This window comes from Dendrobates tinctorius, unplaced genomic scaffold (assembly GCF_039654945.1).
Source record: "Dendrobates tinctorius isolate UK_male_01 unplaced genomic scaffold, ASM3965494v1 ptg000126l, whole genome shotgun sequence".
Taxonomy (NCBI): domain Eukaryota; kingdom Metazoa; phylum Chordata; class Amphibia; order Anura; family Dendrobatidae; genus Dendrobates; species Dendrobates tinctorius.
This window is the reverse complement of record NW_027361794.1, coordinates 16371586-16387505: the sequence shown is the minus strand read 5'-3', so window position 1 is coordinate 16387505 and position 15920 is coordinate 16371586. Positions and strand designations below refer to the sequence as shown.

The following is a 15920-nucleotide window of genomic DNA, read 5'->3' as shown; positions in this document are numbered from 1 at the left end:
TATTCATTTTTACTCCCACCTCCGGGTCCCACATTTTGTTCATTTTCAACAACCTTGTGCTTCTTCCTCCCCCCTATTTTTTGGAGTTTTTTTTGCCCTTTAAGTTTTTATGCATATTTTTTATTGATTGTTATAGACAAACATTTATTTTTTAAACTTACATTACTCTAGTTGGAATCTCTTCTTGTCTGGCGGCCACCAACAGCAATAGACTGTGTTGATAAACCAATAACCAAAAGTAAAACAATATAAGCTGGGATGTCCAAAAAAATGAAAAAAAAGATACTTTATTGATACCAAAACATACATAGGAATGAGTATAACAGCAATTAAAAGCAGACAAGAAGGTAGGGGAATATATTTTATAACAAAGCACAATCACCATGTCATAATAAACAACGTAAAAAAGACTGACTCCGAAAATAGCAAAAGTGCAAGCAAAAATGTAACACCAATAAACAAGGGTTCCCCAAAGGCTCAGATAAGCAATAGTGCAGTTTGACTTAAATGTAAAATACACTAAGGTGCCTGTATGGATAATATGAACCCAGTGTTAAACATAAATTATTCATCAGAACCACAAGGAATGAAACCTTCAATATGAAGTGGGAAGAGGGAGAGAGTCACGGACCCCACGCGTTACGCCCCAGCAATGTAGCTTCCTCAGGGGTAAGAGTCTTCGTTGACGACATCAAACTACAGTCATGGCCAAAAGTTTTGAGAATGACACAAATAGTAATTTTTACAAAGTCTACTGCTTCATTTTTTCTAATGGCAATTTGCATATACTCCAGAATGTTATAAAGAGTGATCAGCTTAACAGCAATTACTTGCAAAGTCAATATTTGCCTAGAAAATTAACTTTATCCCCCAAAACACATTTCAACATCATTGCAGCCCTGCCTTAAAAGGACCAGCTAACATCGTTTCAGTGATTGCTCCATTAACACAGGTGTGGGTGTTGATGAGGACAGGGCTGGAGATCAATCTGTCATGATTATGTAAGAATGACACCACTGGACACTTTAAAAGGAGGCTGGTGCTTGGCATCATTGTTTCTCTTCTGTTAACCATGATTATCTCTAAAGAAACTCGTGCAGTCATCATTGCACTGCACAAAAATGTCCTAACAGGGAAGAGTATCGCAGATAGAAAGATTGCACCTCAGTCAACAATCTATCGCATCATCAAGAACTTCAAGGAGAGATGTTCCCTTGTTGCCAAAAAGGCTCCAGGGCGCACAAGAAAGACCAGCAAGTGCCAGGACGGTCTCTTAAAAGTGTTTCAGCTGCGGGATCGGGCTACCAGCAGGGCAGAGCTTGCTCAGGAATGGCAGCAGGCAGGTGTGAGTGCATCTGCACGCACTGTGAGGCAGAGACTCTTGGAGCAAGGCCTGGTCTCAAGGAGGGCAGCAAAGAAGCCACTTCTCTCCAGGAAAAACATCATGGACAGACTGATATTCTGCAAGAGGTACAGGGAGTGGACTGCTGAGGACTGGGGTAAAGTCATTTTCTCTGATGAATCCCCTTTTCGATTGTTTGGGACATCTGGAAAACGGCTTATTCGGAGAAGACCAGGTGAGCGCTACCACCAGTCTTGTCTCATGCCAACTGTCAAGCATCCTGAAACCATTCATGTGTGGGGTTGCTTCTCAGCCAAGGGAATGGGCTCTCTCTCAGTCTTGCCTAAAAACACAGCCATGAATAAAGAATGGTACCAGAATGTCCTCCAAGAGCAACTTCTCCCAACCGTCCAAGAGCAGTTTGGCGATCAACAATGCCTTTTTCAACACGATGGAGCACCTTGCCATAAAGCAAAGGTGATAACTAAATGGCTCAGGGAACAAAACATAGCGATTTTGGGACCATGGCCTGGAAACTCCCCAGATCTTAATCCCATTGAGAACTTGTGGTCAATCATCAAGAGACGGGTGGACAAACAAAAACCTTCAAATTCAGACAAAATAAAAGCATTGATTTTGCAAGAATGGAGTGCTATCAGTCAGGATTTGATCCAGAAGTTGATTGAGAGCATGCCAGGGAGAATTGCTGAGGTCCTGAAGAAGAAGGGTCAACACTGCAAATATTGACTTGCTGCATTAACTCATTCTAACTGTCAATATAACCTTTTGTTACTCATAATATGATTGCAATTATATTTCTGTATGTGATAAAAACATCTGACAAACACACATAAAAACCAGAGGCCAGCAGATCATGTGAAAATATAATATTTGTGTCATTCTCAAAACTTTTGGCCATGACTGTATGCAGGTTATTAAAAACTGACCTGGACAGTACAATATTGCAAAATGATCTTAATAGGGTGCCTGAATGGGCAAACACTTGGCAAAAGAGATTAAATACTGATAAATGTAGAGTAATGTACCTAGGTCAGAGTAATCCTACTGCTGCATATACATTAAATGGAAGCATACTCAGGACTACAGAACAGAAGGACTTCAGTATTCTGATTACAAGTAAAGAGAGCAACAGTTCTCAATGTCAATGAGCAGCCGCAAAAGCAAGCAAGACTTTAACCCCTTTCTACCATGTGATGTACTATCCCGTCCAGGTGCCCTGGGACTTAATTCCCAGGGACGGGATAGTACGTCACAGCGATCAGCGGCGCCCACGTGGTGAGCGCCGCTGATCGCGGACGGGTGTCAGATGATTATCACAGCTGACACCTGACACAATGTATCAGGGGCGGTCACGGACCGCCCCCGACATGTTAACCCCTTGCACACCGCGATCAAACACGATCGCAGTGTACCAGGGGTTAAAGGGAAGCATCGGCAGGGAGGGGGCTCCCTCCGTGCCTCCCTGAGCCCCCCACAGCAGCGCAATGTGCAGCGCTGCTGCAGGGGGCTCCATCCCTGCAGGTCCCCGAATCCAAGATGGCGACGGGGACCTTCGGGGGCCTGCAGGGAGCAGGCTTCCTCAGTGCCTGCAAAGCGCAGTGATCTGTGATGTGACAGATCAGCGATCTGTCACATGACAGTTATGTCCTCCGTGGGACAATGTAATAAAGTTTAAAAAATAAAAAGAAGTGTAAAAATAAAAAAAAATTAAAAAAAAAGCTAAATAAATAAAAAAATATTCCCTAATAAATTCATTTTTTTGAAATAAAAAAAAAAAACAATAAAAGTACACATATTTGGTATCGCCGTGTCCGTAACGACCCGCCCTATAAAACTGTCCCATTAGTTAACCCCTTTAGCGAACCCCTTAAAAAATAAAAAACGAAGCAAAAAATAATGTTTTATTATTATACCGCCGAACAAAAAGTGCAATAACGCGCGATCAAAGAGACTGATATAAATATCCATGGTACCGCTGAAAACGTCATCTTGTCCCGCCAAGAACGAGCACCATCAGCAAAAATATAAAAAAGTTATAGCTCACAGAATAAAGCGATGCAAAAATAATTATTTTTTATATAAAATTGTTTTCATTGCATAAAACCGACAAAACATAAACGACCTAAATGAGGTATCGCTGTAACCGTACTGACCCGAAGAATAAAACCGCTTTATCAATTTTACTGCACGCGGAACAGTGTAAACGCAGCCCCTCAAAAGAAATTCATGAAACGCTGGTTTTTGTTCATTCTGCGTCCCAAAAATCGGAATAAAAAGCTATCAAAAGATGTCACGTGCCCGAAAATGATACCAATAAAAACGTCAACTCGTCCCACAAAAAATAAGACCTCACATGACTTGGTGGGTCAAAATACGGAAAAGTTATAGCTCTCAAAATGTGGTGATGCCAAAAGTATTTTTACAATAAAAAGCGTCTTTTAGCGTATGACAGCCGCCAAACATAAAAACCGCCATAAATAGTAAATCAAACCCCCCGTTATCACCCCCTTAGTTAGGGAAAAATAATAAAATAAAAAAATATTTATTTCCATTTTCCCATTAGGGCTAGGGTTAGGGCTGAGATTAGGGTTAGGGGTGTGTTGGGGTTAGGGTTGGAGTTAGAATTGGGGGTTTCCACTGTTTGGGCACATCAGGTAATCTCCAAATGCAACATGGCGTCTGATCTCAATTCCAGCCAATTCTGCATTGAAAGAGTCAAATGGTGCTCCTTCCCTTCCAAGCTCTGCCATGCACCCAAACAGTGTTTTACCCCCACATATGGGGTATCAGCCTACTCAGGACAAATTGCAAAACAACTTTTGGGGACAATTTCTCCTGTTACCCTTAGGAAAATAAAAAATTGGGGCAAAAATATCATTTTTGTGGGAAAAAATGATTTTTTTATTTTCACGCCCAGGCGTTATAAACTTCTGTGAAGCACTTGGGGGTTCAAAGTGCTCACCACACATCTAGATAAGTTCCGGTGGGGGGGTTAGTTTCCAAAATGGGGTCACTTGTGGGGAGTTTCAATAGTTTAGGTACATCAGAGGCTCTCCAAACGCACATGACACCCGCAGACCATTCCATCAAAGTCTGCATTCCAAAACGTCACTACTTCCCTTCCGAGCCCCGACTTGTGCCCATACAGTAGTTTTCTCCCACATATGGGGTATCAGCGTACTCAGGACAAATTGGACAACAACTTTTGCGGTCCAATTTCTTCTGGTACCCTTGGGAAAATAAAAAAATTGGTGACTAAAAGATCATGTTTGTGGAAAAAATACAATTTTTTTATTTTCACGCCCGGGCGTTATAAACTTCTGCGAAGCACTGGGGGGTTCAGAGTGCTCATTACACATCTAGATAAGTTCCTTGGGGGGTCTAGTTTCCAAAATGGGGTCACTTGTGGGAGGTTTACACTGTTTAGGTACATCAGGGGCTCTCCAAACGTGACATGGCGTCCGATCTGAATTCCAGCCAATTTTGCATTGAAAAAGTCAAACAGCGCTCCTTCCCTTCTGAGCACTGCCATGCGCCGAAACAGTGGTTCCCCCCACATATCAGGTATCAGCATACTCAGGACAAACTGCACAATAACTTTTGCAGTCCAATTTCTCCTGTTACCCTTGGTAAAATAAAAAAATTGAACCTGAAGTATTTTTTTTTGTGAAAAAAAGATAAAGGTTCATTTTTTTTTTAAATATTCAAAAAATTCCTGTGACACACATGAAGAGTTAATAAACTTCTTGAATCTGGTTTTGAGCACCTTAAGGGGTGCAGTTTTTAGAATGGTGTCACTTTTGGGTATTTTCTATCATGTAGACCCCTCAAAGTGGCTTCAAATGTGATGTGGTCCCTAAAAATAAAATGGTGTTGCAAAAATGAGAAATCGCTGGTCAACTTTTAACCCTTAGAACTTCCTAACAAAAAAAATGTTGGTTCCAAAATTGTGCTGATGTAAAGTAAACATGTGGGAAATGTTACTTATTAAGTTTTTTTTGTGCTGTATCTCTGTGATTTAAGGGCATAGCAATTCAAAGATGGAAAATTGCGAAATTTTAAAAATTTTTGCCAAATTTCCGTTTTTTTCACAAATAAACGCAAGTTATTTGAATGAAATTTTACCACTAACATGAAGTACAATATGTCACGAGAAAACAATGTCAGAATCACCAGGATCCATGGAAGCGTTTCAGATTTATTACCTCATAAAGGGACAGTGGTCAGAATTGCAAAAATTGGCCCGGTCATGAACGTGCAAACCACCCTTGGGGGTTAAGGGGTTAAGGTGCATAAAAAGAGAGATGTGATCCCAATGTATTGTCACCCCTCTATTAGTCACTTATAAGGCCACATCACATGATCCAGCTTTAGGATCCACGTTCCTAAAAAAATATTCAGAAGTTAAAGTGTGACTCTGAGTCACTTCTCTACTTCATCTAAGGGGTTTACCTTGCTTGGTAAAATCCACGTGTATTCTTGTAATGAGTCTTTTAGATCCCCCAGCACCTTTTCCTCCTGCCACTGTTAGGTTTCTAGGAGGTTATACTTGTTCATTTTATTTTTGGTTCTCCTTAGCTTGATTTCTTTGCCCTATATGAATGTCTTTCAGTTTTTCAGATAGAGTTTTCGCATCCTACTTCACACTTTCCTTTCCTCTTGTTGACAGTGTCATGCAGCCCCCTCTCTGGTTCCTCAGGAGGTATTAGAAACACCTCAATGGCCTATTAGGAAGCTAGGGGGAAATTGGTGTTTTTAGTTGCTGCAGCTGGGTCCTTTCTAATGTGTTGGGTGTAGTTGTGGCGTTCTTCCCTTTGTGGGTTCTCCAGTGGCTATCAAGATGTGCTTTCTGGTTAAAACATTTCCCATATTCTGAACATGAAAAAGGCTTCTCCTTTGTGTGATTGCTCTGGTGTCTAACAACATGTGATTTTAAGTTAAAAAAATTGCCCTCACTCTAAACGAGTTTAACCTTAATGTGAATTTTCTGATGTGCGGTAAGATTTGATTTCTGTATAAAACATTTCCCACATTCTGAACATGAAAATGGCTTCTCCCCTGTGTGAGTCCTCTGATGTTTGAGAAGACTTGATTTCTGTGTAAAACAGTTTCCACATTATGAACATGAAAAAGGCTTCTCCCCTGTGTCGGTTCTCTGGTGGCTATCAAGATCTGATTTTTGGTTAAAACATTTCCCACACTCTGAACATGAAAAAAGCCTCTCCCCTGTATGATTTCTTTGATGTCTAACAAGAATCCACTTCCGGCTAAAATATTTCCCACATTCTGAACATGAATAAGGCTTCTCCCCTGTGTGAGTTCTCTGATGTTTGATAAGACTTGATTTCTCTGCAAAACATTTGCCACATTCTGAACATGAAAATGGCTTCTCCCCTGTGTGAGTTCTCTGATGTTTGATAAGACTTGATTTCTCTGTAAAACATTTCCCACACTCTGAACATGAAAAAGCCTTCTCCCCTCTATGGGTTCTCTGGTGGATATCAAGATTTGTTTTCCATTTAAAACATTTCCCACATTCTGAACATGAAAAAGGCTTCTCACCTGTGTGCATTCTTTGATGTCTGATAAAATTTGATTTCTGATTAAAACATTTCCCACACTTGGAACAAGAAAATCTATTCTCTGCTGTGAGAATTTTTTGATGTTTAAAAAAAGACTTTTCAAGGGGAAATCGATTTCCACATTCTGAAAGTGAAAATGGCTTCTTTGCTTTAGGAGCAATTTTTGTTTTAATGCTTATTTTGTGACTTTGATTTTCCTTAATAGCCGGTAAAGAATCAAAAGACATGACCTGTTTCAATGGATCAGATGATACATCTTTACAGTCAAGGGATGATGTTATATCTGGGGTAATTGCATTCACTTCAATTGTATTCTGTAAGATCTTTGGATCATCTGATTTAAAAATTGAAGATGTCAGCTGTCTCTTCGATCTCCTGTTACAGTCATCTGCCAATAATAAAAACAATTATTTTTTCAAATAAAATATCCTTGCAATTTATATTTTTAAACATTTCTACTTAAACTGTCCATAAAAATGGCAAGTTATTTAAAAATATTGAATCATTCATGAAGAACATGACAGCTCACAGTCTAATAGAAACTCCAAGGTTACTTACCAGTAGCTGTTTTTTCCGGAGCCCATGATGGCACACGAGAGAGGGGATCCGCCCAGCCAGGTCAGGCACCCTACTGAAGATAAAAGGGGCGGTACCTCTCCCTCGCTTCAGTTGGTTTACAGAGTGTGAGAGGCCCCCCCGGGTTAGTACACATGGTAAAACTATCACCACATTATATCTAACTAAAAAAAAGCACCAAACTATACTGCACACCAAAGGAGTGATAAGGGGGGGAATATAAGGGTGCCGTCATGGGCTCCGGAAAAACCGGCTACCGGTAAATAACCTTGGTGTTTTCCCGTCTCCCATGACAGCACAGATGAGAGACTTTTGTAGAATAAGACACCTTAGGGAGGGACCACCGCTTGCAGCACCCTTCTTCCAAAGGTTAGGTCAGTAGCGGAAGATAGATCAAGTCGGTTATTCCTAAAAAAGGTTGAAGGTGAGGACCAAGTAGCGGCTTTACAAATCTGTTCAATCGATACCTCAGCCTTCTCTGCCCAGGAGGTAGCCACGGCTCTGGTGGAGTGAGCCTTGATGCCTTCTGGAACTGGAGAGCCACTTGCAGAGTAGGATAACATAATGGCCTCCCTGATCCATCTGACAATGGTACTCTTAGCTACCCTGTACCTTTTTCTACTATCCTGAAAGGCTGCAAAAAGGGACTGATCTTTCCTCCACTGACTAGTTATTGACATATACTCCGATATGGCTCTCCTCACATCCAATGTATGGAACTTTTGCTCCCCAGGGTTTCTAGGATTATTACAGAAAGATGGCAAGGAGATCTCCTGAGTCCAATGAAACTTTTGGACCACCTTGGGGAGGTAGGCCGGGTCTAGTCTTAGAACCACTTGGTCATCCAAGATCTGCGTATATGGAGGGCATATAGATAGAGCTTGTAGGTTGCTCACTCTACGGGCAGATGTTAAGGCTACCAGTAATACAGTTTTAAGTGTGAGTAGTTTTGGTGACAGCTCTTGTAATGGTTCAAAGGGATCTTTGGTTAAAGCCTCTAAGACTAGATTTAGGTCCCAGGGTGGTATCTTTGGGATAATGACCGGCCTCAACCTGCCACAGAACTTTATGAACCAGGACACCCACCTATTGGCTGCTAGGTTGCAGTTATATAGAGCCCCCAGAGCTGAGACTTGGACTTTGTGGGTGTTAGTGGCTAACCCAAGTTGCAACCCCGACTGTAGGAATTCTAGGATAGGTCCCACTGGAGCTACATCCCCTAAAGATTCCCCCAGGAAGTCTAGGAACTTTTTCCACATTCTACCGTAGATTTGGGATGTTATAGGTTGCCTACTCTTCAACAGGGTGGAGACAAACCCTGGAGAGAATTCCTGATGACTCAGTAGCGCCCTCTCAAATTCCAGGCTGCCAGATGGAAGCCCTTCACCTGAGAGTGGACCACTGGTCCCTGGGAAAGTAGGTTTGGAACCTCCGGTAAGATCCATGGATCTGTCAGTGACATAGGTCTCAGAAGGGAGAACCAAGGCCTCCTCGGCCAAAACGGAGCTATAAGAATTATTCTCGCTCGATCCTACCTGATTTTCTAGACCACTACTGGGATCATTGTTATCGGGGGGAATGCATAGGCCAGGATGAACTTCCAGGGTATTTGTAGGGCATCTACTGCGAAGGGGTTTTCTCTTGGATTCAGTGAGCAGAACTTCCTGACCTTTCTGTTGCGTGCGGTGGCGAACAGGTCTATTTCCGGTTTTCCCCAGGCTTGAACTATTTGTTGGAAGACTTGGGGGTTTAGGGACCATTCCCCCTGTCTTTGGTGCCTGCGACTCAGGAAGTCTGCTTGTGTATTTTCTACCCCCTTTATATGCAGTGCCGTGATGGATAACAAATGTTGTTCTGCTAAATGGAAAAGTAGATCTGATATTTCCATGAGGCCCCGAGATCTCGTTCCCCCCTGGTGGTTGATGTAGTCTACCACTGCCCGATTGTCCATCATGACTCGAGTGTGGTGGCCCTGAAGCAAGGGGAGAAAATGTTTCACGGCTTTTTCTGCTGCCCATAGTTTTTACATTTGAACCGTGATCCTTTTCTAGCAAGGGCCAGGTTCCCTGTATTGAGTGGGATCTCAGGTGTGCTCCCCATCCTGTGGCACTCGCGTCAGTTGTAATGATGTCCTTGACTGGTTTTTGCCACGGGACACCGGCTGTTAGATGCTTTTCTACAGTCCACCAGAGTAGGGAATCTCTTATAGCCATGGAGAGACATAGTTCGCCCTCTAAATGCCCTTTCAATTGTTTTTGTGCTGACAGAACTTCCCACTGTAGTTGTCTTAAGTGGTACTGTGCCCACGCTACCGCGGGTATGCATGATGTCAATGAGCCTAAATGGGACATTGCGTTCCTCAGTGTCATAGCTGGCCTTTGTATTGCTGTGCGAGGTAGGCCCCTTATCTTGGTCACTTTGTTCTCTGGCAGGAGGCAACGTTGTCGCTCGGAGTCCTGTATTAACCCTAGGAAGGATTGCACTTTTACTGGGGTTAATCTTGACTTGGGGATGTTTACTATCCATCCTAGTCCTATTAAAGTTGATATCACTTCCTTCACTTGGTGTGTACAGTGAGTCTCCGACCTCCCTACGACAAGAAAGTCGTCCAGGTATGGGACGATCACTATGTCCCGGGAACGAAGAAATGACATTACTTCGGCCATCACTTTGGTGAACACTCTGGGGGCTGTAGACAGGCCGAACGGAAGGGCTGCGTATTGGTAGTGTTTTACCTGACCTTGGACATAGAGCGCTACCCCCAAGTATTTTTGATACTCCCGATGGATTGGGATATGATAGTAGGCATCTTTTAAGTCTATCACTGCCATGAGGCAGTGCTGGAACAGGATTTTTGTGGCCGTATTGATTGACTCCATTTTGGAGGAGCAATTGTCTACCCACTGATTGAGTCTCCTCAAGTTGACTATGGTTCACCAAGAGCCGTCTGGTTCTTATATTAAAAAGAGGGGGGAGTAAAACCCCCTTCCTTCTTCTTGCACTGGGACTTCTAGTAGGACTTGTTTTTGCACTAGTCCCAAGACTTCCGTCTCCAGGGCCAGCTGTTGCTCTTGGGCTCTCCTTCGGGGTGTCATTATAAAGGTATGCCTGGGCGGACGGGTGAATTTTAGTTTTAAACCGTCCTTGATTATGTTTAGGACCCATGTACTGGGGGAGATATTTGCCCAGGCGGAAAGGAAGAGAGAAAGCCTTCCTACTACCTCCGACCTGATGTCATTGGGGAGATTTTTTGGAGGTAGTTGAGGGCCCTTTAAACATATAGCCCGATTCTCTCCTTTCTTTTAAGTCCCAATTTTTCCTATCTCCCGGGGGACGACCCCTGTTAAATCTCCTCCGAAAGGGCTGCTTTTTGGGTTCTCCCGGAAATCGAGGAAAGCCTTTCTTCCTATCCCCCGCATGTTCCAAAATTTCCTCTAGTTTTTTCCCAAAAGAGAAATTGGCCATCACATGGAATGGAACATAATCTACTGTATGTTTCGATGGCAAATCCCCTGGACACCCTTTAAGCCACAGGGCTCGGCTTGCCGCATTTGACAGGCTTGCTGCTCTAGCTGTTTATCTCGCAGAATCTGCTGAGGTATCCGCTAGGAAAGCCGCTGCTCCATGTACCAGTGTCAGATTAGACAGTATTTCTTCCCTAGGAACTCTATCCTTGATCTGGTCCTCTAATGTATTTGTTGTAGCCAGAACATGAGGGCACGAGCGGTACAAGTACCAGCTATCGCTGGTTTTAATCCACCTGCCAAAGCTTCCCAGATATGCTTCAGGAAACCATCTGCTTTTTTATCAAGCGGGACTTTCAGCATGCCAGAGTCCTCTAATGGTAGAGATACCTTTTTTGAGGATTTAGCTACCATCAATTTTTGGGACTTTTTCCCAGGTTTCTGAATCTTTTTGCTCAAATGGGTACCTCCTTTTTGATCTAGAAGGTAAACCCCCTGACCTCTCAGGTTTTTTCCATTCCCTGTCAATTAAGGCCTTTATCTTATCGTTTACAGGGAAGGTGCGTTTTTTCCTTTCCTCCAGTCCTCCAAATATAACATCCTCCAATGATTTAGGTGTCTTTTCCTCCTTGAGGCCCATTGTAGACCTGACAGCTTTGACCAGCTTTTCCATGTCCTCTGTTGGGAAACACGGACGGCCCCCTATATCGCTGTCTGAGGAGGATTCTGAGGACCGAGTAGAGGAAGAGGAGGTGGAGGGGGACAGGGATCTTTCCCGACCTTTCTGCACTAGCGAGGCCTCTGAATCAGAATCCCTTCTTTATCCTTTTTAAGGGCTGCCTTTAGGGAGCCTTTCACCTCCTCTTGTATTATAGTCCTAAGGCTAGTCACCAAATCAGGGGTTTCATCCTTGTTTATACAGTCAGCGCAGAGATCTTTCTGCCACTGATCTGCCAGCGGGTGTCTGAATAGGGCGCATTCTCTATTCTTTGTTTTGCCGCTAGACTTCCTCGACCCGATCTCGGAGGCTCCTCAGATGCACTCGTGACGTTTCTTCTGGACATCTCAGAGTCATGCCGGTCGCGTTTACGACTGCCGCTCCCACCACTCGTGTGGCTGCTCCTGGTATACTGGCGGCTCGGCCTGGCATCTGGTGAGAGCTCTTGCTGCTGCTGCTGCTCTTCTTGCCCCACTTCCATATGAAGTTTTGGGCATGAGTGCATCTTCTGTGTTCATCCCCCTTATAAGGGGGATCCACTGCACTCTCCGCCTTCTCCGGTTACCCTCACAGCCCCTCCCCCTGCCACGCCGCTGGGATCTTCTTTTGCCGGCCGGCATTTTTCCGATGGGCGCCGCCATCTTGGATTCCAGCGCCACCTCACAACGTCACGCGAGCACGCCCCTTTCCCAGCATGCCCTGCATGTGACATCAGAGGGGCGCGACCCGGAAGCAGCCGCCCCTTCTGGACTGGAGAGATGCAGCAGAGGGGGGGGAGGACAGCGTGGCAGCCACGGCAGAGCCCCAGGACCCCAGGCTGTGCTGCATCTACGCCCGCTCGGACGCTGAGCCCCCAGGGGACCCGTGGATGGCGCTTCCACCTCCCGACGCACAGCGCCCAGGACCCCGCCTGTTCTTCCACGCCGGCACGGGAGAGGGGCAGGTATGTGTGATGCTGTCTTCAGCACATGGGTCCCTGTCAGGACAGGAAACCCGACTGAAGCGAGGGAGAGGTACCGCCCCTTTTATCTTCAGTAGGGTTCCTGTCCTGGCTGGGTGGATCCCCTCGCTCATGTGTGCCGTCATGGGAGATGGGAAAAACCTCATAGGATGAACCAGTAGAGCGTAGTGTTCAACTGTTTTGTCATTCTACCTCCCAAATATGGAATAAAAAGCCACCAAGCAATGTTATGTTGGTGAAAATAATACCATTAAAAGCTTCTACTCATCCTTCAAAATATAAGGCTCCAGTAAGGTCCATCATCTGTCAGTGGAAAACTAAAGGTTTCCACATTGTTAGTGGGTTAAAGGCTCTTGAAAAGCTACATGGCTTCCATAAACCAGTCCAGCAACTTCTGCTCTCCTAAAGTCAAATCTCCCCCTAGTTTGAGCCTTGCAGTGTGCCCAAACGACATTCAACATCCATGTATTTTGCATTATTAAAGTGAGAAGAACCCACTTAATTTACAGTGTGTGTCTCCTGAAGCACAATCTGGGCACTATGTGTTGGATAATAAAATGGCAAATGTGCAATTTTCACTTTCCAACATCCACTGAGTGCTAATTTCCAGAAAGTGTCTGTTGAGTCAAAATATTCACTGCTCCTATACATGAATTCATTGAGGGTTATAATTTCTAAGATGGAGTCACTTTATTGGGATTTCTACTGCTCTGGTTTTCTGCCATTTTGATATATTAGGACTTCTACAAATGGTGTGTCATATTCCCTCTGGGGAATGTGTGGTAAACTATGGTTTTCTTGTCCTGATGAAGAAGTCTGTAGCACTTCGAAACGTGTTGACTGAATAAAGGGAGATCTGGAAATACTTTGTCTGTACTTGAATCTATTACATGTAATACCAACAGAGCAAATTATTCCCAAATTCTCCTGATCTGTGATTACTCGGTCTGATGACCCGTTGGACCTGCAGTATCTGGATTTATAAGCCATGGAATTGTTGTATATACACAACTAAATCTGGTTAGATAAACCTTATTTAACAACTTTATTTCCATAGCATAAAACCCTATTGCACGTTTTTTTGCTTCTGTCACCAGGCGCCGCCTTATTCATTCTGCAGGCAGTGCTGTTAGTGGAGGAGATGTCAGAGCCAGAAGCACTGGGTGGCACCGGCGCTGTCCAGCCATTAAGATTAGGGTGCCTGGGAACTATAGTACCATCCATTCTGGTGGTATGGGTGTGTGCTGTCCAGCTGAAGTATTCTGCTCCCTGCTTCAGCCAATTGAAAATAACTGCACTGTACTAAAGCTCAAAGCATATGGCCGGAATCTGGGAATCTGCCAGACACAGCGTCATTCTCCTCTAGGTCAGTCCTGTGCTCAGCTCTCGGCTTGTGTATTTGTTTCCAGTTGTGACCACGGCCCATTTACTGAATACTCTTGCATCTTCTCATTTTGTATTTTCTCTGCCCTCCTGGTTCTGACCCGCCTACCTGACTATTCTTCCTTCCTTCTCACTCCACAGAACAGCAGGTATCACCATGGCTCAAGCCTAGGAGTCTCTGTGTAAGTCCAGGTCTATGTAGAGGAGTTAAAAGGTAATGAGCAAGACAATCCCTGGGATCTGGAAAACGGAGTAGACAGTGCCAAGGTTGTTCATGGTAGCCATCTTTTGAGCTGCCAGGTAACCACGAGCAGTGTCCCCAATACATTGTGTCAGAAAAACCATTCCAGCAAGATCTGCTATTAAATAGGTAAATGGTGCTCCTTGCCTTCTGATCTCTGCCATGTGCCCAGACAGTAGTGTACAACTGTGTACAGGGTATTGTCGGATTCAAGAGAGGTTGGAAAATAATTTTTAAGGTCCATTTATTTCCTTATATCTTTTGTGAAAAATTCTAAAAGATCATCAGAGAGTGACACATGTCAGATTTGAAACAGGAGGCCTGACTAGGAACACAAAACTGGCTGTGGGAAGAGGTTAAATCAGAGTATTTTGGACAGTAACTACTGTAGTCAAAAACTGTGAATATAGAAAATAACACATCTACTGAAATGATGAAACCCAACAATCTTCATGAGTAGCAAATGAGTAACTAGTAGAGAAACTTCTCTGGGGTAACTAGAGTGTCACTTGGTGGCTCTTGGCAATCTTAACTATCAGATGAATTTCAGCAAAAAATTTTGGACATGCAAAGAAAACTATCATGCTGCCCCTCACAGGGTATCACGCTGCCTCCCTCATAGGGTATCATGCTGCCCCCCCTCACAGGGTATCATGCAGCTCCCCCTTAGGGAACAATGCTGACCCCCCTCATAGGGTATTATGCAACCAGGACTGATATATATATATATATATATATATATATAAAAAACCCCAAAAAACACAATACTCACCTCTCCTCCTCGCTCCCATGCTGATTCCGTGGGCGGCTCTGCTCCGATGAAGTGATGTCATCATGCACCCACTGTGTCAGAGGCAGAGGTGAATGATGGGAGAGGGAGCTTTACCTGAGGCTCTCTCCTCCATTATTGCTTTCAACTGTATCGGCATCTGATGCAGATATAACTTAATGCGGCACTCACAGGGGGCAGCATTGAAGGCGCGTCCCCGACTTACGGCCCCATAGCAGCCGCGTGGGCTGGGATCCCCTAGGGGAGTAGGGGCCCTGGTCTATGGGCCCCAATAGCGGACAGCGTGAAAGTGAAATGATTATCCAGATCCTCTCCACGCCCATGGGGGCATGGAGAAGCGTGAATATTCATTTTTCTTTAGCAGCGGGAACAGCCTTTGTTTTTCTGTCACCCGCTGCTGCTCCGCTGGCAACGGGGGCCCCATAGTAACTGCATGGTGTGCCGTTATGAGCGACACGCTACTGGTTGGAGACACCTGGAGCAGTGGGGGCCCTAGGCAGCTGCTGACCCTACATGCCAGCAGATGTCAGTGCCTGGGCCTACCGTAGAATCCTCCGGTTCTCCGGAGGCCCAGTTTAACCCTGAGTGCAGAGGTAAGGTGTCTTAAATTTAGATCTTTGGCATTTGGAAGAGGCAATCAAGACTTTTTTTTAAAGACTAACAGGGAGTTACAGACTCATGTAAGTAAGGCAGGCCAATCCCATCACTATCAAACTATCATACAGAATGTACATGTAAATAAAGATAGAATAAAAAAAGTTACATCCACAACGTATGTATGATGGGAGAGCTCCAACATTAAACCCTTCACGACATGCGCCGTACTAGTACTGTGCATGTCG

At 44.3% G+C, this 15920-nt stretch overlaps 1 protein-coding gene across 1 annotated transcript in view; it reads right to left on the bottom strand.

The window, feature by feature from the left end:
* Positions 1-259: 259 nt before the first annotated feature.
* The window catches only part of LOC141047332 (uncharacterized), a 31552-nt gene continuing 15891 nt past the window's right edge, over positions 260-15920 (bottom strand). The window contains exon 9 of the mRNA XM_073542395.1: positions 260-7333. Within this exon, the coding sequence (XP_073398496.1) occupies positions 6480-7333 (854 nt within the window). The 3' untranslated portion in view covers positions 260-6479. The remainder of the gene's footprint in view (positions 7334-15920) is intronic.